This window comes from Lepidochelys olivacea (genome assembly GCF_965140295.1).
Source record: "Lepidochelys olivacea isolate rLepOli2 genome assembly, chromosome: 11".
NCBI classification, from domain to species: Eukaryota; Metazoa; Chordata; order Testudines; family Cheloniidae; genus Lepidochelys; species Lepidochelys olivacea.
In genome coordinates this window covers 77,327,738-77,353,526 of record NC_140421.1, presented here as the reverse complement: position 1 = coordinate 77,353,526, position 25,789 = coordinate 77,327,738, and the positions used below count along the sequence as shown (strand labels likewise).

General features: G+C 51.8%; 1 protein-coding gene across 4 annotated transcripts in view; it reads left to right on the top strand.

The window, feature by feature from the left end:
• Positions 1-18,439: 18,439 nt before the first annotated feature.
• The window catches only part of LOC311528369 (uncharacterized protein), a 231,789-nt gene continuing 224,439 nt past the window's right edge, over positions 18,440-25,789 (top strand). Inside the window, exons 1-3 of one of the 4 annotated variants that reach the window (XM_084643340.1) lie at positions 18,440-19,023; positions 21,883-21,913; positions 23,027-25,058. In XM_084643340.1, the coding sequence (XP_084499466.1) occupies positions 18,742-19,023; positions 21,883-21,913; positions 23,027-23,142 (429 nt within the window). In that variant the 5' untranslated portion in view covers positions 18,440-18,741 and the 3' untranslated portion in view covers positions 23,143-25,058. Of the gene's footprint in view, positions 19,100-21,882; positions 21,914-23,026; positions 25,059-25,789 lie in introns of those variants that run through there. The other 3 variants (XR_014713584.1, XM_084643338.1, XM_084643339.1) reach the window with 3 other exon arrangements.

Below are 25,789 nucleotides of genomic sequence, written 5' to 3'. Positions count from 1 at the left end.
CGATTTGAACCAAGGACCACTTAATGTGCAGTCAAACACTCTATCACTGAGCTCTACCCCCATGACTAGACCCAGCCCCAGGTGAAGACACTTGGGACCATGGTGAAAGAGGAATTCTTCTGGGAAAGTTCCAGGGCCCGTGTTATGCAGGAGGTCAGACTAGATGATCAGGGCTGGCCTTAGAGCCTTTGAAACTGTGAATTTATGAACCTCAAGTTGCCTTTAACGGCTAGGATGAAAATTGGTGCTCCTGTCCAAGAGGAGATGCGCTGAGGTTTCCTTGGGGAGAGGCACCAGGATCCCCGTTCCACCTTTGTCACAGTCTTTCTTGGACACAGCACATCACAGCTTCTCCCCTTTTGCTCTATAACAAGAAACCTCCACGCACCAGATCTGTAATCCCGTCCTAGCCCAGTCACTGGCTCCAGTTCCTAGCCTGACTCTCACCCCATGGAGCTCACGCCTCCTCTGCCAATGGACAGACATGGAAACAGCCAAGGTCAATTTCTGTTTTCTTTGCTCATTGCTGGGGCCTAGTTGCAAAAATGCTTCATTATTAACCCCACTCCTTTGCGCACAGAATGTTGGGACTCTGGGAACAGACAGGGCCAAGCCAAAAACCAAGACACCTCTGTTCCCAGAGAAGCCAGGAAAAGGAACAAAGATTCTCATCTAGAAGGCTTGAGGGTCTGGAAGGATGGATTAGCAGCTGCAAATATGTTGACTTATTCTCAACTATTCCAAAATCTGGACTGTATTAGCAGGGGGAAAATAACCAATAAACTTTAAGTGAAGAATTTCCCATACTATTTATAACGTCCAATCAGAACAATAGGCCACCCAAACAATGACAAAGAAATCACAGCGAGACCCATGACAAATTTAGGCTGCAGTTTATTTAACCCCTTTTCTGGAAAGGAATTGCAGGGGGGATTTAACACGTCTATTTTATGTAGCCCAATGGGGGAATAGTAGAATTTGCAGAGAGTTTTGAAGTCTCTCTCCATGAGATTATTTCTGAGAGAACTACCAAGATGGCAGCCAGGGGATGGGAGTGGAGCTGGGTCACTTTCAATAGCTTCAGATTTATTTCTTCTGCATATCTGAGCTCATTTATGTGTCTTTCAATCATGTAAATTCTGAGACCGATCTTGTCTCAATACACATACATTAGACAATCATGACATGAGACAGACGGTTTCTATTCACTACTTGAAGGCAAGGAGTGCATTAGGGGCAACTCCGAGGGAAATACTATTGATGGAGCTATCAGTCTAAATTCTACACCAGTTTTTTATCTTCCCTTTAGGTTATAGCCATGGAAATTCACCCATGCTAGTCTGCTGAAAGATAAAAGCATCGAAATCTGCCTCCAAAGACCGTGACAGGCTGAAGCAGACGGAGAAGGGAGAGATGCCCACATTCAAATCAAAACGGAACGCTGAGACCTGACTGTTGCAACGCTGGCCCCCACCCGTCCCTGCACCGGGGGGGGGGCCAAGCTGAGCCTGAGAAGAGGCAGAATTGACCAATGAACATTGCCAAAGAGCCCCAGTAACACGCCTGCAGCCCCCCATCCACCACCGCCTCCAGCCCCCAGCACCTCCCGCCCAGCGGCAGCCCCCCCCCCCCCCCCGTCAGCGCCTCCCCCTCCCTCCCCACTCCTCCCGCCCGCCGCAATCGGCTGTTCTGCGGTGCGCAGGAGGCTCTGGTGGGGAAGGGGCAGGAGCGAGGGCATGGCAGGCTTGGGGGAAGGGGCAGGGGCCTTGGGGGAAGGGGTGGAGAGGTGGCAGGACCTGGGGCAGAGCAGGGGGTTGAGCAGTGAGCACCCGACAGCATATTGGAAAGTTGGCATCTGTATCTCCAGCCTCGGAGTCAGCGCTGTGCAAGGAGCTGCGTATTAACCTCTGACGAGCCGCATGCGGCCCCGGAGCCCCAGGTCGGCCACCCCTGCCCGAGGGGAAGGAGGCACCAACCTGTCATGTGCGATCGAAGGAGCAGGAAAAGAATCTGGGAATTACCTTCTGTAAAAACTCATCTTTTGTCGAAAACCTGTGGAAAAAGCTGATGCAAGAAGTTGTTGACAGAGGGATATTCCGCGTCTCTCAGCAGCTCCTTGGGTCACCAGCCGTTGTCAACCAAGGCAGTTGGCAGACTGAAGGCAGGGCAAGAATGCTGAGGCCGAACAGTCTTTGCTGTTGGCATCCGTGACCTCACAATCAACTTAAGCATCAACACACACAGACCCCCCCCACCCAGAGAGACACGCACACACAGAAGCTGGTAACATTTACAACATGGAGAGATGCGCCCAAAATCTCGAGGACTTTTGATTTGGGGGAGGGCATCATCGGCGCTGACTGCATGGGTGTCCCGGGGCTGGAGCAGCCATGGGGAAAAATTAGTGGGTGCTTAGCAGCCACCGGCAGCCAAGCTCTGCCCTCCCCCAGAGTATCTCCCGCTGACCAACTCCTCCCCCACCCTGCCAGGGCCCAATATTCCCATTGCTCTGACTGCTTGCTGTGTGCGCCACGATCTCTGTGAGAGTAAGGGGGAGACGTTTATGGCGGGCTGGGAAGTTGAGGCAAATCGCCTGGCCGCTGGTTACGCGCAGCCAGGCACCAGGGCGGTTCGAAGAGCACAGCGGGGCGCGCTGCACATCAGACAAGCTTTGAAAACCCAGTTTCATGGCTGGCCAGGCTACGGGGTGACAGTTCTGTTTGTTTCTCCTTGATGAAAACCTGCCCCCTTGGTTCTCTCTACGTCCCTGTAAGCCAACCGCCCTCCCCTCCCCACTTCGATCACCGCTTGCAGAGGCAAGAAAGTCATTGTTTCAAATTCATGCATTCTTTATTCATTCGTCACAGAAATAGAGGGAGAACTGCCAAGGTAGCCCGGGTGGGGTGCAGGAGGAGGGAAGGACAAGGCCACACTGCACTTCAAACTTCTTGAATGCCAGCCGTCTGATGCTTGAGCAAACCTCTGGGGTGGAGTGGCTGGGTGCCCGGAGCCCGGCCCCCCGCGCTCTTGGGCGTCTGGGTGAGGAGGCTATGGGGCTTGGGGGGAGGGCGGTTGGTTACACGGTGGCTGCAGTGGCGGTCTGTGCCTTTCCTGCGCCTCAACCATACGCCGGAGCATCTCAGTTTGATCGCCAGTCGCCTCAGCATTGCATCCTGCCTCCTCCCATCATGCTGCTGCCACCTTTCCTCTTGAGCCCGCCACTTGTCCTCACGTTCATTCTGTGCTTTCTGGGCTCTGCCATTGTCTGCCTCCACGCATTGGGCTGGGCTCTTTCAGGCTGGGTGGACGGCACAAGCTCAGAGAACGGTTCATCGCGAGTGTGTTTTTTTCCCCTTCTTATCTGTGCCAGCCCCTAAGACGGAGATGCGAGTGGCAGCCTTGAAATATTTGCAGCTGCCGGAGGGAAAAAAGGGAGAGTAAAACTGAAAGAGACACACTGGCCATTTCAAAGGAGGGGCTGATGTTTTCGGGTTAATGCGCAGCACAAACCCAACTAACCGCCCCCCCCAACACACGCTCCCCCTCCAATTCTCTGGGATGATCGCTTCTCCCCTCCCACCACCGCGTGGCTAACAGGCAGGATGATTTCTTTTCAGCCACAGGCAAACAGTCCAGCAGGAACAGCCACCTCTGAATGTCCCCTTAATAAAATTCCCCGATTTCAACCAGGTGACCGTGAATGATGTCACTCTCCTGAGGATAACACAGAGAGATAAAGAACGGATGTTGCTTGAATGCCAGCAAACACCGGGACCACACGCTGCCATGCTTTCTTATGCAATGATTCCAGACTACGTGCTACCGGCCTGCCGTGGGAAAGTGTCCTACCATGGAGGACGCGATAAGGCTGCCCTCCCCAGAAACCTTTTGGAACGGCTTTGGGAGTACCTCCAGGACAGCTTCATTGAGATGTCCCTGGAGGATTTCCCCTCCATCCCCGGACACGTGAACAGACTTTTCCTATAGCTGTACTGGCCGGAAATGCATCCCAAGTCTTCAGGGCAAATTAATCATTAAACACGCTTGCTTTTAAACCGTGTATTATATTTACAAAGGTACACTCACCAGAGCTGCCTTCTCCGCCTTCAAGGTCCTGGAGCCCGGTTTGGGAGGGTACCGTCTCCAGGGCGATCAACAGTTCCTGGCTGTCAGGGAGAACGGTTTCTCCACTTGCCTGGTGTGTGCTATCTTTAACCTCCCCCTCCTCATCATCTTCCTCGTCCCCCAAATCCTCATCCCTGTGTCGTGAGATGCCCTTGCAGGAGTCCACGTACAGGGGTGGGGTAGTTGCAGGGGCACCCCTAGAACTGCATGCAGCTCAACATAGAAGCGGCATGTCTGGGGCTCTGACCCCGAGCGGGCGTTTGCCTCTTGGGTTTTTTGGTAGGCTTGCCTGAGCTCCTTAAGTTTCACATGGCACTGCTGCGGGTCCCTGTGATAGCCTCTGTCCTTGGAGATTTTTTCAAATATTTTGGCATTCTGTCTTTTGGAACGAAGTTCGGATAGCACGGATTCGTCTCCCCGTACAGCAATCAGATCCAGTGCCTCCCATTCGGGCCATGCTGGAGCTCTTTTGCGATTGTGGGACTCCATGGTCACCTCTGCTGATGGGATCTGCACGGTCACCTGTGCGGATCAGCCTGCCCCGCTGGCCAAACAGGAAATGAAATTCAAAAGTTCGCGGGGCTTTTGCTGTCTACCTGGCCAGTGCATCCGAGCTGAGAGTGCTGTCCAGAGCAGTCACAATGGAGCACTGTGGGATAGCTCCCAGAGGCCAATACGGTCGAATTGCCTCCACACTAACCCAAATTCAACCCGGCGATGTCGATTTCAGCGCTAATCCCCTCGTCGGGGAGGAGTACAGAAATCGATTTTCAGAGCCCATTAAGTCGACAAAAATGGCTTCTTTGTGTGGACGGGTGCAGGGTTAAGTCGATCTAACGCTGCTAAATTCGACCTCAGCTCGTAGTGTAGACCAGGGCTAAGGGCTTGTCTCCACTTCAAACACCACTGTAGCACAGCTGTGTGCCTCCATGGAGACACCCCCGTGCCAACGGAACGCCATGGCCGGCTGCGGAGAGCTGGGGGACGGACGAATTCTCTCCTGGACCGAGCACTGTCTCCGGGTCGGGGCGCGGGGGGAGGAGGGACGTCTGTTGGCTCCGCTAGGCTGCGCAGGGGTCTGGATTTCACCCTTGAATGATGTCGTTCTGTCAACCTCATTTTCTAGTGTAGCCAGGCCTAAGTAAGACACCTCCACCCCCAGCCTCTCTTTTCCCTTCCGTATCGCTTTTTCTTTCTCCTATCCCTCTCTTTCTGCTTCTGTTCAATCAACATTTGACTTAGCCGGCCAAGACTGCATGTTTTGCAACACTGCCGTAAGCCTGTGAGCAGAGCGACAGCTAAATGCCATGCCCCAAGCAGCCTGAGCTGAAACAAGTTTGCTCAGTCTCAGAGTGGCTGGAAGGCCTTGTGCAAGGCTTGTGTTTCTCTGGCAGTGAAGCTGCAAGAGAAGGTCAACACCAGAGCCAGAAGCTGCATCTTCTATCTTTGCTGTTCCTTTCTTTCCCCATTTGGGTGTGTGTTTGCCTTATCTTGCCACCTAGGAAATGGGATTGGACTTTTACAAGAAAGACCACAACAATGACAGCTCCAGCCCATCTCAGCTAACCTCTTCTATTTCCCCAGAAGGACAGCTCTTACCATCTTAAATACCATCTAAGAGACTGTCACATAAGGAAAATATTGCTCGGGCATGTAGGAATAAAATCAGGAGGGCCAAATCGCACCTGGAGCTGCAGCTAGCGAGAGATGTTAAGAGTAACAAGAAGGGTTTCTTCAGGTATGTTGGCAACAAGAAGAAAGCCAAGGAAAGTGTGGGCCCCTTACTGAATGAGGGAGGCAACCTAGTGAGAGAGGATGTGGAAAAAGCTAATGTACTCAATGCTTTTTCTGCCTCTGTCTTCACGAACAAGGTCAGCTCCCAGACTGCTGCGCTGGGCATCACAGCATGGGGAGTAGATGGCCAGCCCTCTGTGGAGACAGAGGTGGTTAGGGACTATTTAGAAAAGCTGGACGTGCACAAGTCCATGGGGCCGGACGTGTTGGATCCAAGAGTGCTAAAGGAATTGGCGGCTGTGATTGCAGAGCCATTGGCCATTATCTTTGAAAACTCGTGGCGAACGGGGGAAGTGCCGGATGACTGGAAAAATCTAATGTAGTGCCAATCTTTAAAAAAGGGAAGAAGGAGGATCCTGGGAACTATAGGCCAGTCAGCCTCACCTCAGTCCCCGGAAAAATCATGGAGCAGGTCCTCAAGGAATCAATCCTGAAGCACTTACATGAGAGGAAAGTGATCAGGAACAGTCAGCATGGATTCACCAAGGGAAGGTCATGCCTGACTAATCTCATCGCCTTCTATGATGAGATTACTGGTTCTGTGGATGAAGGGAAAGCAGTGGATGTATTGTTTCTTGACTTTAGCAAAGCTTTTGACACGGTCTCCCACAGTATTCTTGTCAGCAAGTTAAAGAAGTACGGGCTGGATGAATGCACTATAAGGTGGGTAGAAAGTTGGCTAGATTGTCGGGCTCAACGGGTAGTGATCAATGGCTCCATGTCTAGTTGGCAGCCGGTGTCAAGTGGAGTGCCCCAGAGCTCGGTCCTGGGGCTGGTTTTGTTCAATATCTTCATAAATGATCTGGAGGATGGTGTGGATTGCACTCTCAGCAAATTTGCGGATGATACTAAACTAGGAGGAGTGGTAGATACGCTGGAGGGTAGGGATAGGATACAGAGGGACCTAGACAAATTGGAGGATTGGGCCAAAAGAAATCTGATGAGGTTCAATAAGGATAAGTGAAGGCTCCTGCACTTAGGATGGAAGAACCTAATGCACCGCTACAGACTAGGGACCGAATGGCTAGGCAGCAGTTCTGCGGAAAAGGACCTAGGGGTGACAGTGGACGAGAAGCTGGATATGAGTCAGCAGTGTGCCCTTGTTGCCAAGAAGGCCAATGGCATTTTTGGATGTATAAGTAGGGGCATAGCGAACAGATCGAGTGACGTGATCGTCCCCCTCTATTCGACATTGGTGAGGCCTCATCTGGAGTACTGTGCCCAGTTTTGGGCCCCACACTACAAGAAGGATGTGGATAAATTGGAGAGAGTCCAGCGAAGGGCAACAAAAATGATTAGGGGTCTGGAACACATGACTTATGAGGAGAGGCTGAGGGAACTGGGATTGTTTAGTCTGCAGAAGAGAAGAATGAGGGGGGATTTGATAGCTGCTTTCAACTACCTGAGAGGTGGTTCCAGAGAGGATGGCTCTAGACTGTTCTCAGTGGTGGAAGAGGAAAGGACAAGGAATAGTGGTCTCAAGTTGCAGTGAGGGAGGTTTAGGTTGGATATTAGGAAAAACTTTTTCACTAGGAGGGTGGTGAAACACTGGAATGCGTTCCCTAGGAAGGTGGTAGAATCTCCTTCCTTAGAAGTTTTTAAGGTCAGGCTTGACAAAGCCCTGGCTGGGATGATTTAATTGGGGAATGGTCCTGCTTTGAGCAGGGGGTTGGACGAGATGACCTCCTGAGGTCTCTTCCAACCCTTATATTCTATGATTCTAACTTTCCTTCTAAAAACTCTCCCAGCTAAAGAGAAAGGGCACAAGGGACGCTGTAAAAAGAAAAGTCTTATTGAATATTTTACATTTCTATTGCTTTAGCTCTTTCTCTTTTTTTCTCTGTATTTGAAGAAAACACTAACAAGGATTTTAGAGGGGTGTTTGCCTTGGGACTAAGCAGGCTGAAGTTTCTAAATACCAAACTGCAAGCCTTGTTTCACCTGTTTAATGTTGGACAGTGACAGGGTCACGTTAACACCTTTGTCTCTCTTTGAGCCCCTTGATTCTCTTTAAATTACCACCAAAGTTCCCACCCCCTGTGTGAGTGGCATGGGGGACTGAGCGTCTTTTCTCCTTTCTCCTCTCTAGGATGTCAGAAGCACCATAGACAGGTGCCTGGCTCCTTCCCCTTCACACCTCATTATTCTGGCCACAGGCTGAGACAAAACAACTATCCCAGGGCACAACTGCAAAGTGGGGAAGGTGACTCGTGGGGTCGGAATCTCCTTTGGTTTTATTACAAACCTGGGGTTCCTGCATTTCCTACAAAACTAAAGCGGTTTTCTTAATCGCGTCTCTGCTAAGGCTGCGTCTATACTCCCCCTTGTGTCGGTAGAACGTATGTGGCTCAGGGGTGTGAATAAGCCACCCCCCGAGTGACACAAGTTACACGGACCAAAGCGCCGGTGTGGACAGTGCTATGGTGCTGGGAGAGCTTCTCCTGCCAACATGGCTACGGCTGCTCGTTGAAGGTGGAGAGCTCCCTCCCGTCGGCTTCCAGCGGCTCCACTCGAGACTGCCACTGTAAACTCCCCAGTGCAGCCACAGCCTTAGGGCAGGGACGATGCCCCGGGACTCCGGGGACACAGTCCGGGCCTGTCACCTCCAGGGCACTGGGGTTCTCTTCTGCCCAGGGCAGGAGTGAGCAAACGTCTGTAGGACGTGATGACCGTTGAGAAACCGGTGAGGAATGAGCTGGTTTGAGGGAGTCCAGTTGCAGGTGGGCAGATGTCCACAGAACAAAGACCAGCAGGAACATTGGAATCTATTGGTCACTGAAGCATGGAGGCCGAATAGTGAATTGCCCACGGGGACTGAACTCCCGTCCTGTCCCCAGAGCTGGTCTCAGTCAATCAGGGCTGAAGCACATTGATGGGACACCTCGGGGAAGCTTGCCCAGCCATTGCTGGGGCTGTAGCTATTCTGTGGCTGGCTACACAGAGATTCATTCTCCAGGCCCCTCAATTCAGCATTTTGCAGTGGCAAGAAATTCATAGTAAAATACAAAAATAAAATAAATCATGATTATTTGGGGAAAAAACCTGTTTCTTTCTTGATGTGAAAAAGGAAAGTTCCAGCAGCTGGAGGACACGTCTCCTGACCTGGAAATCAGACCTGGTTATTGGTGCCAACAAACCAGTGATCTGAAGGAGACTGTGAGGAAAATCAAAGGTACCGAGAAGGGAGCTAGGTGGGGAAACTGAGGCACGCGTCTGGGACTTTCGAAAGTGACAGGTTCTGACCAATTAGTTGCAAGAGACGCGAACATAAAAATGAAACAAATCAGAGTGAACCAATAAACCATAATTTCTGACTTAGGGGAAGAGGCTGGGGTGGGGGGGCTGGTGGGGGGGAGAGCAGTTTTCCAAGGCAACAAAAATAGCAAACGGTTCATAATCTGTAGTCATTTGAATGTGATTCATTTTTCCACTGAGAAGTTTCTCTGAAGGAATGAGAAATCCAGGGTCCAGGTGAAGGGAGCCGTGTCCCATTCCCCCTGCTGACAGTCCAGTCATGGCTTAGTCCTGTTTATAAAGAGAGACAAGAGACAATAAAAACAGGGGAATCGAGCAAGACAGTCAGGACAGGGGAGGATAAAGCAGGCTGGGGCAGAGCTGGGCTCTAACTACCTGCGTGACCTTGGCCAGGCCAGTGAACCTCTCCCTGTCTCCCTTTACAGTGGGGATAGCAACAATTACAGGCCCCACAGGAGGGGGTTGGTTTGATGTTTAACCACATGGCTAAGCAATGAGAACCCCAAATCCCCTTGTGCTTTGGGAGCCAGGATTCCTGTTTGAATTCTGTGTTTCTGAAGACTTCAGGCCTGGGCACCGTGATTATTTACCAGTTTCTTGGGCCCTAGGGGGTCACGTCACTCACAGCTGTGAGGGCTGAGCGGTTAAGGCGTTGGACTCGAAATCCGACCGGGTTTCCCTGCGCAGGTTCAAATCCTGCTCACTGTGTTTTAGCCACACTTGCTCACCAGGGCAATACATCTCCACCGACCCTGGGACGCTCTCCATACACTCCCCACCCCAGGTAAACCCTGTTCTGCTCCTTTCATGGGGATGCCTGGGATGGTGCCTCACGCTGTGTCCCTGCGGTCTCAGCTCCCGAGGCCTCTGCCCCTCACCCAGCGCCCCCCGGCTCAGCCCCACCCCTGGGTGCTGCTCCTCTCCTGAGAGTGGAAGGAGCTGAGCACGGGCAGCCCGTATAAGAGGCCAGGGGAGGCTGAGCCTCCCCCAAAAGGCCGTCCATGCGGGGGGGAAACGCTGGGGATGTGGGGGGGGTCTCCCCGCCGGAGGCCCTTGGGCCCGTGGTCAACTTTCGAGCGCTGGAAGCGAAGCTCCAGAGAAGTGGGGGCCCTGCCTGCACACCGCTCCCCTCTGCCTCTTAGCCCGATGCCCTGCTCTTGCTCTGCCTCCTCCCACACCAGCTGAACTGGAGAAAGAATGGGGAACGTCTCTGGCAGAGGGTGTGAAACAGACACCCGGAAAAGGTGAGTTTTCACAGGGATTTCCTCAAAGTAGGAGAAACTTGGGGTGCCAGTTAGTGTCCAGAAAACCCTTCAGGGATCAAACAAACCAAGGCCCAGCCCACCCCGATGTGGGCTCCACGTGGGAGTGAGCAGGGGGCTGCTGAGACACACACAGACTGCTGGGCACACACGGAGTGTGGCTGGGGAGGGGGCTGCCAGACCTCCCTCGGGTGACCAGACAGCAAGTGTGAAAAATCGGGACGGGGGTGGGAGGTAATCGGAGCCTATATAAGAAAAAGACCCAAAAATCGGGACTGTCCCTCTAAAATCAGGACACCTGGCCACTCTAGACCTCCCCCACAGACTGCCACTGAGTGAGTGGGGGGCAGTTGCACAGACCTGCAGTGACCACACGGATTGTGAGGTTTGCTCCCCTCCTGTCTCCAGTGGGGCTGAGGTTTCTCCCTGAGCCTGCTGAGCCCTGTGGCCCTTCCCAGCCATGCCCGTGGGAGCAGAAAACACCGAGAGACCAGGCCGGGGAGGTCATATGGTTTATTGGACCCGCTTCTGTTGGGGAGAGAGACCAGGGCCTGAGGATGAGCTCTGTGGAGCTCGAAGGCTTGTCTCTCCCCAGCAGAAGTTGGAGAATGAAAGAGATCCCCTCCCCGCCTTGTTTCTCTAATCTCCTGGCACCGACCTTGCAAACAGAGAACTCTGAGGCAGTTCAGTGCTTCCCACCGAGCCCCAGGAGCCCGTATGTAACACGGACGTTGCATTCATTCAACAGTGCCTAGCGCAGCTCGGGGACGGGCTTCAAGCTGCTGCCAGCCACAGCCCCTTCTGTGTCCCAAACCGGGGGCGACTGCGCCTACCGGCCAGATCCCTCTGTTCCAGAACGGAGGTGCCCTTCGGTCTCTCAGCCCGGCGCTCTCACACAACCACAGCAGCTCCAGTCACCAGGTCCCCTCTTGGCGCAGTGGGAGGGGGCAGCAGGACAGAGCAGGCAGGCCACCGAGGGGGAACTGTACTCCGGGAAGCCGTGACTCTGTCAAGGATTTAGGTGTCATACCGGGCAAGCCACTCAACATCCGCTCCCGGTGCGATGCTGTGGGGAACAGGGCCAAAGCCATCAGTGATGACGGGGGGATTTTCTTGGTTTTACAATGGTTTGCGTGCCTCAGTTTCCCTGGGTGCTGTTTGTTTAACGAGGTGGCACTGGTGGGAGAGGTAGTTTGTTGTTACAGAGGACCAGCGGTGATCTCTCCTGTCAGTTGGGCCCTCAGGCAAAGGCCTGGAGAACGGATACCCCAGCGACTGGTGAGCGGGAGGCCCAGCTTGGAAGTCACAGCCAGGTCGGGCCAGTAGAAGGACAATGGGCTGAGGAGAGAAGACCCGGTGACTGCTTCCAGCCAGGGGGAAAGAAAAGAGGGAGGAGAGGAGAGGCTGAGATAGAGGAGACCCAGGCAGCCTGTTCACCTGGGACAGAAGACAAAGGACACAGGCTTGTGGGAAGGTGATATCGGACGCTTAGCTGGAAGGAGGGGGCTTCTGGACTGGGGAGAGAAAACAGCCAGAGCCCACACGGGTGCAGGAGAGACCTAGATGGACTGTGCAGAGGGAGATTAGGCCTGAGGCCCTGAGAGTTTCCTGTGCTGTGTTCAGACGCTCAATAAACCCCTCTCTTTTACGCTGTCTGAGAGTCACGGCAGTCTCGAGATCGGGGTTGCTTTCTTCCCTCTGGGAGTAGAGGCCCCAGGGGTCCAGAGTGAGGGGACTCCCTGAGGGGGCCCACGGCAGACAGTCATGCTCAAGGCTCAGAGAAGAGGGGTTGCAGGAGGCGGAAGGGCCTACGGCTTAACCCTCGAGAGAGTGGATCTCCGTGAAAGGCTGTCACACGGAAGGGGGTTCCTCCCAAGGACTGTACGAGGCTGAGAGAGAGCACAAGTCCTGTGAGTCCGTGACGCCATCCATGGATAGATAAAGAGAGGATGGAAAGGGAGGTGATTCAGCGGCGGGGAGACTGACACTGGAATATTGCATCCCGTTCTGGTGACCGCATTTCAAAAATAACGTTAAAAAAAACTGGAGAGGGTGCAAAAAAGAGCCATATTTGAGGGATGGAGAAGACTTATAAGGAGGGATTGAAAGACTCAGTCTGTTTAGTTTTTAAAAAGATGGAGAGGTGAGCTGATGGCAGCCTGCAGTGCCTTCGCTGAGAGAAAACACCAAGTATTTAAAGGGCTCTTTAGTCTTGCAAAGAAAGGCAGAACAAGAACCAATGGCTGGAAGCAGAAATCAGAAAAATACCATTAGAACAAGGCAGAGATTTGTAAGAGGGAGGGCGACTCATCACTGGAACAAACTGGCAAGAGAAGTGACGGATTCTCCATCTCTTGATGTCTTCCAGTGAAGACTAGATGCCTTTCGGGAAAGTGCTTTCATCAAAAAGCAGCTCTTGTGACACACGGGAGGGCTGGGAGATGCAGGGCGTCATATTAGATGCTCCAATGGTCCCTTCTGGCCTTAAGTCGACTAATTTATGAAAAACTGGTGGTTTATTGTATAGCCGGCTCCATCCCCCGACTCACCAGTCATTGAGTGCGGAGATCCGGGGGCAACAACTCCAAGCTCCAAGAGGCTGGGCAGGGGCAGGACATCAGCTGGGAGGGGAGGGGTGGGGGGGCAGTGACATCACAAAGGCCTTTTGCAGGACCTCAGCCCATTGGGCAAAGGTGGTGGGGAGGGGGTGACCTCACAGAGAGACCCCGACATCAGCGGGCAGGGCCGAGGTGCAGGGCCAGGGCAGTCGCTGAGACCCCCACGGCTTTGCTGCCGCACGTCTCCTTCTCCCGGTCTCCCCTCGAGGACGGGGAGAGAATTAGGATTCACGTCGTAGCATGAGGAGGAGCCTCTGTGGAGTTTTCTCCTTTCCTACCCCTGGTTGTGCCAGAAAACGAACGTCCCTTGGACAAGGTCGGAGGCTGCGAGAGGTTTGGAACCTGTTGGGTCTGATGCACCTGCTGCAGGCAGGATTCTCGGCACAGAAAACACTGGCTTAAGGGGGCAGAATGTGATTTCCTACCGAGCGCTTTGACGCTTGGAATCACTGGGGACCTTGGGGTTTATCCTTTTTAGTTTCCCTTTTCCTCTTTCCTCCCTCCTTTCTCCTCTTCTCTTGCTTCTTTTTTCCCTGTTTCCCTCTCTCTCCCAAGGAGGAGGGTGGGCAAGTGGGGGTTGCTCTCATCGCGGGAGGTCCTCACAAAGAGGTGGGTCTGGATCTGAGAGCGATCCGCTCTGATGGTGACCTGGCCGTCCTGTGGGACCTCTGGTGAGACCTCTCAGCCGCCCGCCCCTCAGAGTCTCAGGGCTGGTTGGCCGAGCGGGGGCTATCGACAGCGAGGAGACTCAGGTCCTTTTGGTCTCGTTTCAAATCAGGCAAATAAGTCACAATCAATGCAACGTATGGGATTAATCTTGCTGCTTCAGGGGCGGAAGGAGGCAGGGTCTTGGGGGAAGGGGTGGAGCGGGGCGGGGTCTGGGGCGGAGGGGGGGTTGCCCCGGGCCCGCACCCCCCTCGAGACGGCCTTGGCAGCAGTATTGGTCCCACCCCGCAGCAGTGTCTCTCTGGGGTGTCAGAAGTGCTGTGAGCAGATACATCCGGGCTCCGTCTGCCCCCAGGCCTCGTTGTGCTAGGAAAAGACTCAGGGTATGTCTACACTACGGAATTAGGTCGAATTTATAGAAGTCGGTGTTTTGGAAATCGGTTTTATATAGTCGAGTGTGTGCGTCCCCACAGAAAATGCTCTAAGTGCATTAAGTGCATTCACTCGGCGGAGCGCTTCCACAGGACCGAGGCAAGCATCGACTTCCGGAGCGTTGCACTGTGGGTAGCTACCCCACAGTTCCCGCAGTCTCCGCTGCCCATTGGAATTCTGGGTTGAGATCCCAATGCCTGATGGGGCTAAAACATTGTCACGGGTGGTTCTGGGTACATATCGTCAGGCCTCCGTTCCCTCCCTCCCTCCCTCCGTGAAAGGAAGGGCAGACAATGGTTTCGCGCCTTTCTTCCTGAGTTACCTGTGCAGACGCCATTCCACGGCACGCCTGGAGCCGCTCAGCTCACCGTCACCGTATGTCTCCTGGGTGCTGGCAGACGTGGTACTGCATTGCTACACAGCAACAGTAACCCATTGCCTTGTGGCAGCAGACGGTGCAATAGGACTGGTAGCCGTCATCGTCATGTCCGAGATGCTCCTGGTCGCCTGTGTGAGGTCGATCAGGAGCGCCTGGGCAGACATGGGCGCAGGGACTAAATTTGGAGTGACTTGATCCGGTCATTCTCTTTAGTCCTGCAGTCAGTCCTATTGAACCATCTTATGGTGAGCAGGCGATACGGATTGCTCGCAGTCCTATTGCATCATCTTCTGCCGGGCAGGCAAGCGATGAGGATGGCTAGCAGTCCTATTGTACCATCTTCTGCCGAGCAGCCATGAGATGTGGATGGCATGCAGTCCTTCTGCACCATCTGCTGTCAGCCAAAGATGTAAAAGATAGATGGAGTGGATCAAAACAAGAAATAGACCAGATTTGTTTTGTACTCATTGGCTTCCCCCCCTGTCTAGGGGACTCATTCCTCTAGGTTACACTGCAGTCACTCACAGAGAAGGTGCAGCGAGGTAAATCTAGCCATGTATCAATCAGAGGCCAGACTAACCTCCTTGTTCCAATAAGAACAATAACTTAGGTGCACCATTTCTTATTGGAACCCTCCGTGAAGTCCTGCCTGAAATACTCCTTCATGTAAAGCCACCCCCTTTGTTGATTTTAGCTCCCTGAAGCCAACCCTGTAAGCCGTGTCCTCAGTCGCCCCTCCCTCCGTCAGAGCAACAGCAAACAATCATGCATCTGAGTTGAGAGTGCTGTCCAGAGCAGTCACAATGGAGCACTCTGGAATAGCTCCCGGAGGCCAATACCGTCGAATTGTGTCCACAGTACCCCAAATTCAACCCGGCAAGGCTGATTTAAGCGCTAATCCACTTGTCAGGGGTGGAGTAAGGAAATCGATTTTAAGAGCCCTTTAAGTCGAAATAAAGGGCTTCATCATGTGGACAGGTGCAGGTTTACATCGATTTAAAGCTGCTAAATTTGACCTAAAGTCCTAGTAGACCAGGGCTCAGAGCCCAGGCAGCAGACCCAGCATCCCGACCGTGGGACGGTCTCACCCTCTGGATCCAGCCCCCCTCCATCCCCATAGCCCTGGGGCTGCTGCCGCTGTGTCTGTGTGACCCACCCTGGGAAGGGGAGTGCCCCACAGCTCTGGGCTGGAGAACCCTCCCTGGGACCAGGCTGGCTTGGGGGATCATTAATGGGGCTGAGAGCCTGTCACCCCAAGGGCCCAGTTGGGACCTGGCCCCAGCTCTGTCATGGCCCAAAGCCTGTCCCGTGTGAGGGGGGCCCAAGGGCCTGTGGGGAAAGAGCTGAGTGTCCCAGCCCAGGCCCTCGTGGGGCAGTGTCCCGGTCCCAGAACCCCCACCCCACGGGGAGTGACCAGGCCCCTTGGAGGCTGAGAGGAGAAGCTGAGAAGAAGCTGGGCCTGGAGAATGAGCCCCTCTCTCATCCCTGGGAGAAGCCCCTCCAGGCCCTTGTGGGGAACGTGGGGCTGGGCCAGGTGTGAGGGGAGCTGGCCCTGCCTGGGCTGGGTTTTCTCTCTGGATGGAGAGAGGCCCCCAGTCTCCAGGCCGGGCAGATCATGCAGGCAGTAAATTCCCTGGGCAGCAGAGGTCACGGCCCCGTTAGCCCTGCCTGTGGCCCAGCTCCCACCCACTCCCCATCTGGCTCTGGGGGGCAGGAACTTAGAGCAAAGGAGGGGGAGAAATAAACACGCTCATGTCTCTGCAGGGATGAGAAGGCCATGTCTCCGCATCCGGTGCCTGAGTCCCCTGAGCTGGAAAAGAGAATCTGGGATTTCCCTCGAGAGAACAATCTCCAGGAGGCTGTGACGGGATTCCTGGGTAAGGGGCGCTGCTGGGGGTTTCTCTCATTGTATTCGAGCAGGGCAGGGGGAGGGATTTGGCCCAGCAGTTTGGGTTATTATCAGTTCCTGTGTGCCCCTATTACTCGTGGATCAGAGCTTCATTCAGAGCACTGTGACTGCCCAGCCCAGAGGGGCCCAGATCCTGGGAGAGCCCTTGGGGTCCCAGCTTCCCTGGCTGCTCAGAGCAGAGCCCAAAGGGGAAGATTTCAGGAGAGCAGATAATTCATAATCATGAATCTGTGCGCCCAGTGCTGTCTCCTGCTCTCTCCCTGGCTATCTGAGCGCAGGGGCTGATGCTCTTGGTTAACAGGAGACGTTAACAGGAGACGTTATCACGGATTCTCAGCCTCCCTGACTGACACCAGCTGAGCCTCAGGGCCCTAGTTTTTAAGCACTTTGGGCCACACTTTCAATGGTATTTAGGTGTCTGGTGGGAATCTCCAAAGCACCTAACTCCTATGGACTTGCGTAACCTGCTTCAGCCCTTTTGAAAATCCCATTCTCCAGGCTGTTTCCCTGCCATAGGTCTGGTGCTCTTGAACAGTCCCTGGGAGGAGCTCTTTAGTGTGGCAACCCCTTAAGGTCACACTTTTTCCAGTTTTCAGAGTAACAGCCGTGTTAGTCTGTATTCGCAAAAAGAAAAGGAGGACTTGTGGCACCTTAGAGACTAACCAATTTATTTGAGCATGAGCTTTCGTGAGCTACAGCTCACTTCATCGGATGCATACCGTGGAAACTGCAGCAGACTTTATATACACACAGAGAATATGAAACAATACCTCCTCCCACCCCACTGTCCTGCTGGTAATAGTTATCTAAAGTGATCATCAAGTTGGGCCATTTCCAGCACAAATCCAGGTTCTCTCACCCCCTCACCCCCCTCCCAAAAACCACACACACAAACTCACTATCCTGCTGGTAATAGCTCATCCAAAGTGACCACTCTCCCTACAATGTGCATGATAATCAAGGTGGTCCATTTCCAGCACAAATCCAGGTTTTCTCACATCCCCCCACCCCCATACACACACAAACTCACTCTCCTGCTGGTAATAGCTCATCCAAACTGACCACTCTCCAAGTTTAAATCTAAGTTAAACCAGAACATCTGTGGGGGAGGGGGATAGGAAAAAACTAGGGGAAATAGGCTACCTTGCATAATGACTTAGCCACTCCCAGTCTCTATTTAAGCCTAAATTAATAGTATCCAATTTGCAAATGAATTCCAGTTCAGCAGTTTCTCGCTGGAGTCTGGATTTGAAGTTTTTTTGTTTTAAGATAGCGACCTTCATGTCTGTGATTGCGTGACCAGAGAGATTGAAGTGTTCTCCGACTGGTTTATGAATGTTATAATTCTTGACATCTGATTTGTGTCCATTTATTCTTTTACGTAGAGACTGTCCAGTTTGACCAATGTACATGGCAGAGGGGCATTGCTGGCACATGATGGCATATATCACATTGGTGGATGTGCAGGTGAACGAGCCTCTGATAGTGTGGCTGATGTGATTAGGCCCTGGGATGGTGTCCCCTGAATAGATATGTGGGCACAGTTGGCAACGGGCTTTGTTGCAAGGATAGGTTCCTGGGTTAGTGGTTCTGTTGTGTGGTATGTGGTTGTTGGTGAGTATTTGCTTCCGGTTGGGGGGCTGTCTGTAGGCAAGGACTGGCCTGTCTCCCAAGATTTGTGCTGGAAATAGCCCACCTTGATTATCATGCACATTGTAGGGAGAGTGGTCAGTTTGGATGAGCTATTACCAGCAGGATAGTGAGTTTGTGTGTGTGGTTTTTGGGAGGGGGGTGAGAGAACCTGGATTTGTGCTGGAAATGGCCCAACTTGATGATCACTTTAGATAAGCTATTACCAGCAGGACAGTGGGGTGGGAGGAGGTATTGTTTCATATTCTCTGTGTGTATATAAAGTCTGCTGCAGTTTCCACGGTATGCATCCGATGAAGTGAGCTGTAGCTCACGAAAGCTCGTGCTCAAATAAATGGGTGAGTCTCTAAGGTGCCACAAGTCCTCCTTTTCTTTTTCCAGGGAGGAAAGTCACCTGGCGTCACCGCCTCCTGACTCGGAGTCTCAGAGCCTTCAGCACCCCTGCTTCACGTCAGCAAGTCCCCCTGAGCTGGACACCCAAGGGCGACTTGGCCCCCAGGGAGCCATGTCCCCCCCTCCCTTCCCCCGAGTGGCTCCCCCCCAGCACTGTGGAAGCCGGGGGGTTGTTACAGGGCAGCCAACAGGCAGGCGCGGGCCAAAGCGGGGCCCCCCGCTGCTTTCCAGCAGACCCTGAAATCTTTGGATTGTTTCATGACGAGCAGGATCGTTCCTGGTTTTTATTGTTTTCTCCGGAGTCTGGACCTTGACGGTGCCTCGGCCGAGGCGTCGGGGCCGGAAGAGGAAGGAACGGGCTCCCCGCCCCCCAGCGGCCGCCCCGGGAGCCCAGCACCGAGCGGGCCTCGCCCGGAGAGCGGGACGGCCGGGTCGGGCCGTGGCCACGGCGTGCGCGCCGCGATGCCTGATGGGAAATGGAGGGTCACCCGCGGGGCCCGGCTTCGCCCCCCCGCCGCGGCCGCGCGGCCCGTTCCGAAGGTGGGGGGAGCGTCGCGCGCTGTGACATCATCTCGGCGCGACAGCGACGGGGCGGGAGCGGAGCCTGCGGGGTGACGTACGTGTGCACGCTGCGTCTCCCAGCGTGCCCGGGGCCGCGCGGTGGCTGACGGGAGTAGTCCCCAGACAGCGAGTTCCCGCGGGGGCCGATGGGAAAAGCGGCCGCGAGACGCGGGCGCGCACGGCGCAGGCGCGCTACGGCTCGGTCCCGACAGCGCCGGCGGGACTCGACCCGCTGCTGCGCTACGGCGGCCCGTGAGTCCCGGATCCGTGGGGTTCAGCCGGCGTGCGCGGGAGCGGGGGGAGGAGCCCGGCCGGGCCTGGCAGCGCCGCCCCTCCGCCACGTAGCCGCGCGCCGGCCGCGAGAGGGGGCCGGGGTCGAGGCCGCCCTGATCCGGCGGCGGGAGCGGGGCCAGCCACGGGGGGGGGCCGCAGCATAAAACCAGCGGCTTTGAATTCCCGACCCCCCCCCACACCCAGAGAACCAGAGAGAGACCCCCCCACACCCCGACACACAGAGACTGAGACCCCCCCCCACACAGAGACCCTGAGACAGAGACCCCCCCACACACATCCCCCACACAGACCCCCACACACACCCCCCACAGACCCAGAGACCCCCACACACACAGAGACCCAGAGACAGAGACCCCCCCCCACAGACCCAGAGACCCCCCCACACACAGAGACCCTGAGACAGAGACCCCCCCCACACCCCCGACACACAGACCCAGAGACCCCCCCCCACACAGAGACCCTGAGACAGAGACCTCCCCACACAGACCCCCACACACACAGAGACACAGAGACCCCCACACACACAGAGACCCAGAGACACCCCCACACACACAGAGAGACAGAGACCCCCCCACACACACACAGAGACCCGCACACACGTCCTGTGAACCGGGAGTTCTCGGCTATTTCTTAAACCGCGGGCAATTAGCAGCAAGATTTGAGGAGTCCCTGAACTAGTTAATATCCAAGAATAACAATTACTGCAACCCAATCAAGTAATTTTCATAGTGTGTGTACTTATAGACACACACACACACACATATATTGGGGCTGTCAAGCGATTAAAAAAAATCACGATTAACTGTGCGGTTGTACAACAATAGAATACCATTTACTTTAAATATTTGGCATGCTTACATTTTCAAATATATTAATTTTAATTACAACACAATACGAAGTGTACAGTCCTCAATTTATATTTATTTTTGATTACAAATATTTGCTCTGTAAAAAAACAAAAAAATTGTAAAGATTCTTAAACCTTGGGCCCAGCGCTTTGCTGTTTTTAGAAATCTCACATTGGTACCTTCTTTGCGTTTTGTCAAATCTGCTGTGAAAGTGTTCTTAAAAGGAATATGTGCTGGGTCATCTTCCAAGACTGCAGTAACATGAAACATATGCAGAATGCAGGTAAAATAGAGCAGGAGACCTACAATTCTCCCCCCAAGGAGTACAGTCACAAATTTAATTGATGTCTTATTTTTTTAACGAGCATCATCAGCATGGAAATATGTCCTCTGGAATGGTGGCCGAAGCATGAAGGGGCATACGAATGTTTAGCATATCTGGCATATCTTGCAACGCCGGCTACAAAAGTGCCATGGGAACGCCTGTTCTCACTTTCAGGTGACATTGTAAATAAGAAGCAGGCAACAGTATCTCCTGTCAGTTGTAAACAAACTTTTGTCTTAGCGATTGGCAGAATAAGAAGTAGGACTGAGTGGACTTGTAGGCGCTAAAGTTTTAAACTGTTTTGTTTTTGAGTGCAGTGATGCAATCAGAAAAAACCCAACTGCATTTGTTACACTTTCACAAGAAAGAGTTTGCACTTCAGTACTTGTATGAGGTGAATTGAAAAATACTATTTTTTTGGTTTTATCATTTTTACAGAGCATATATTTGTAATAAAAAAATAATAATATAAAGTGAGCACTCTGCACTTTGTGTTCTGTGTTGTAATTGAAATCAGTATTGAAAATGGATCAAAAATATATATAATAAATTGCAACTGGTATTCTATTGTTATAAGCGTGATTAATCGTGATTGATTTTTTTGAGTTAATCGTGTGAGAGAACTGTGATTGACAGCCTTAACGTACATATATAAAATAATACCAAATCCTCAGAACACCAATATAATGGGGAAACTAATTCTTACCTTAAAATGACAAGTGATTTTATGTACTCATGTGGCACTTGTTGGCATTGCCCTAGCAACAAAGCTATTGAAACAGAAAAGCAGGCAGGGTGCGGCAGTGAGGCTGATGCCTAGCAGGGCTACCAGGGGGGAAAAAAAATCTTTTCATTTTGCCTGTGCTCCTAAGAGGTTGAAAGTTACCTAAACCCCAAAGCATAAAAGTGGGAGTGGGGGCAGGTGCTTTGAAACTTCCATTCCCAGGATCGCCATGGCACATGGGTCATGAGAGACAGAGTCTACAGGCGCCAGGGCAGGGCTTGCAACTAAACTCCCATGTTTCCCTCAGGATTTTCAAACTACACTGGACCCTCACTAGAATGTGGGATTTGGGATCCATGCCAAATCCCCCATTCTAGCGGGTACTGCGTTACAGTGGGGACCACGTTACAATGAAAGTTAATGACGGTTACTAAATTTGGGATCCGCAACCACGTTCTATCAGAATTTGTGTTCTATAGACGCGTGTTCTAGCGAGGGTCCGGTGTATAACTTTCAGGTTCTCGTCTCTGTCAACTCAGGCTATGTCTACCCTATAGCACTTACAGCGGCACAGCTGCAGTGGGCTAGCCCCTTGTTCTGTGTTTGGGAGTGGCGGGGATTCCTTCATGGTCTTTTTCCTCTTTCAGGTGATTTCAAGGGTCATCATGGTGCACCTTGGTAAGTGCAGACCGGGCTTGTTAAGGGTTGCGTGCACACCATGTTGTACTGACAGACCCCAGTTTCTGCATCCCTCTAAATCAATCACATTTAGTGGAGAATGTGCAGCTCTCTTAAGGGTTGGTAGAGCAAATCTGTCATCTTTATTGTAAATAAATTGCTGTAAGACCTCAATCTCCTGGCAAGGTACAGACTTCGATTCCATCATGAAGAATAATCTATTGTTGCTGCGTAAGGGCAGGTTACAGCAGTTTTCTTGAGCACATGTCACAAAACCGGTTGAAAAACTTCTAGGTAACTCAGTGTGTTTTCCAATCTCAGCTATTTGCTTATTTCTCTTAAAAGACAATAGGTTTTCCTTGGTGATCCTCTGCATACTTGGAGTACCAAAGACTCTTTCTTCATTTCTTTGCATGAATCCTTGAGAATATGTATATATGCAATCACCCTTCTTTTGGCCACAGGAAATGGGATGTTTCAGAGTAGCAGCCTTGTTAATCTGTATCCGGAAAAAGAACGGGAGGACTTGCGGCACCTTAGAGACTAACAAATTCAATTAAGCATAAGCTTTCATGGGCTACAGCTCACTTCATCAGATGAATAGAATGGAACATATAGTAAGAAGATCTATCTACACATACAGAGAATCATGAAAAGGTGGGAGTTGCCATACAAACTGTAAGAGGCTAATTAAGATGAGCTATAATTTGTTAGTCTCTAAGGTGTCACAAGTACTCCTGTTCTTTTTGAGGAAATGGGAACGGGTCTCATTTATGGAGAGGCTGAGCTGGCCAAGACAGCAGTAAAAGGCACTTCAAGCCACTAGAGGGTTAGTGAGACAGACAATTACTCTCACTTCTTAAAAGTCTCATTAACTATTGAAACAGTTGACCCAGGGTTGTCGTGAATTCTCCATCACTGACAATTTAACTTGAGATTGGATGTTTTTCTGAAATATATATGCTAAGAATTATTTTTGGGAAGTTCTATAACATGTGTTATATAGGAAGTCAGACGAGATAATCACAGCGCTCCCTTCTAGCCTTTGAATCTGTGCGTCTAGAACAGTCATATTGCAACTCCAGCTATAAATATCAATAATCTTCCTTTCAGGTCTTTCTGGATTTTTCCCATTGCATCCTATGACAATCACAAATGCAGAAAGATTAAGGAAGCGAAGAGCCTTGAAAGCCATAACAGCTTCTGAGGAAGAAACTCCAGGTGACTGATAACATCTAACTGAACTGAATTACTCAAAAGATTACCGTACAGACAACGATCAGAACAGTGTGCCAACTAAAAAGGACAATATATTTACTACAGGCAAAGAAATGATAGTGGATGTGAATTATTTCATAAGAACATTAAAGTATTTTGAAGCTTTAGGAGTCCTCAGACAAGGATTCTGATTGTCCTCATTTGTTAATTACTTCTTATTTTTCACAAATTATTAATCTTTCATGTTTGTCAAACTGCAATTACTTAGGCCCAGATCCACCAAGGTAAAATTTAGGCTCCTAAATTCCACTGAAATCCAATGGAAGTCAAGAACGAAAATACCTTTGTGGATCTGGGCCTTCCAGATTACAGCATTCATACAAACTGAATACAAACTCCCGTTTTCTAAATAGCTCTATTGTGGAGGTAGAGAGAGTGTTACTGACTGTCGTAAGAGTCTAATGTGTAGGAAGTTGTGCTGGATCAACGAACAGGTGAGGATGCACCTGGAGGCTTCCTTCTAAACGTCACCTTATCATTACTTAAGACAAGCCACAGTTGGTTTTTAATTTTACAGTGAACTATTTCAAGATTTTTGTTAGAGGAGGAAGAAAAGGAGGACTTGTGGCACCTTAGAGACTAACCGATTTTGGCCACTGTTGCTTCTTTATTTTCACCCAGTGAAGCTGCAAATAGTGTAAGCAGCAGAAAATCCTTTTTTCGGTGCAGGAGTGCAGCACAGAATGTGACACGAATTACTTAACCACACTACTGTTCTTCCAGAAGGTATCCCACAGAACATGACCACTCCACACATAGCAAATACTTGGATGGTTTTATACCTTTCTCCCTGAACAGTATTTGATCAAACATTATACATGCGTCCAGCTAAAACAATAATTTAAAAAACCAGGAATTACTACATGATGTTCATAGATGATCAGCCACCCATAGCAGCCATTCATATTCCAGCGTGTTAAGCACAATAAGAATTGAGCTATGTTCAGAGGCAGACGGCTATCCCTGTTACTGGGAGGAACTCGCACATCATTCATTCTATCGTCTTCCATCCACATTCTAACTCGCTTAAATGTCTTAGGTAAGACTTGTACCATCCCCGAAGATCACCAACCTCAGACTCTGGTAGACCAAACAAAGCCACTGAGTTTGAGTCATAGAACCATCACCCCAAAAGCCTTAATGCCAATCAGTGCAAATCTCAGAATTGATGATGGGGAGCACATGAGATCTTTCTCAGCCCACACAGTGCAGCGCATCACCCCTTTTAAAGCACTCGACGTAACAAAGCTGAGACATGCTCACTGGACGATCACAGTATCCTGCTTATTTAAGAAGAGCACAATACAATAGACCACTCTAGTGCTGACAGAAAAGACGCCTTCCTCAGCTGTTGCTCCAAGATGGCAATCTGCTGCTGTTCCTGCATGTGAGGAAGTTGGTGGGGCTCAAAAGGAGGGCAGCTCACAGCAAGAGAAATGGCTGAGAAGAGCTAGGCAAGTTAGAGGTACTTGAGATTCATTGCCGGCCTGTGTGTTGCTCCCTTGGCAGCACACCCATAAGGGTGCGGGGAGAACCATGGAAACTCAGCCAGCTCTCACTTGCCAGGCAGCTGGGAATTGGTTACATTTTTAATGGAGAAGTAAAATCTGAGCAAATGTATACATGGAACCAAAGAAAAATAAGATCTTTTGGGTGATACCTGAAGTCCTGCCTGAAAAGGTCCAGGCAGACATGGCTGGTTTGGATTTTGCCTATTAGTACATTTAAACCAGGGGTTCTCCGATCACATTTTTTGGTGGCCTCGGACTGTGACCCACCAATTCTTCCTGGTGGCCGCACTGACACTTTTCCCTAAAATACGTAACTGTAGGAAAAACAAATAAATATGCACAGACACGTGTCCAAATCCTTGTAATTTATTGATGTAGGGTTTTTTCAGACTCACAAATAATATGAAAAATTATATTTGTATGTTGAATATTGCTTTTCGCAGCACACTCAGTAGCTAGCTGGGAGTTTGTGAAAAGTGATATTAACAAACATACAAGTATCACTTTTCACAGCCTCCCAGGTAGCTAGTCAGTGTGCTGTGAAAAGTGATCCTTGCATGTTTCTTTGTTTCGCTTTTCTCAGCGAGCCCCAGGTTTGGAGAGGGAGGCAGCAGGGGTCTGGGGCAATGGAGGGGATAGAGGTGGAACCAGGGAAGGCAGTGGGGGCTGGGGGCGATAAATGGGGGTTCGGGGAGGCGTCGGGGAGAACGGTGAGCCCTGCTGCCATATGGCTGGAGCTGGGAGGCAGCACCCCCAGGGTCCAGAGCGAGCGGCTGGAGCCCAGGGTTGGTGGCGGCTGCTGCTGAGCAGCTGGAGGTGTGGATTAACACCCACCACCCCGGGGCTGGGGCTGGGGTTAGGGAGCGGGGTGAGGGCTGGGGGGTCGGTGCCAGAGCCCGGAGCCAGCACTTGCTGCTGCACAGCCAGGGGTTAGCGCTCAGGGCCAAGGTCACGTGGCCGGAGCCTGGGTCAGAGCCCGGGGCTCGAGCCGTGCAGCTGAAGCCCTGCGGCCAGGTTCTCACCCAGGGCTGAAGCCCAAGCCCCAACGTGCCCTGCCCACCCCACAGGTGAGTCAAGAACTCACCTG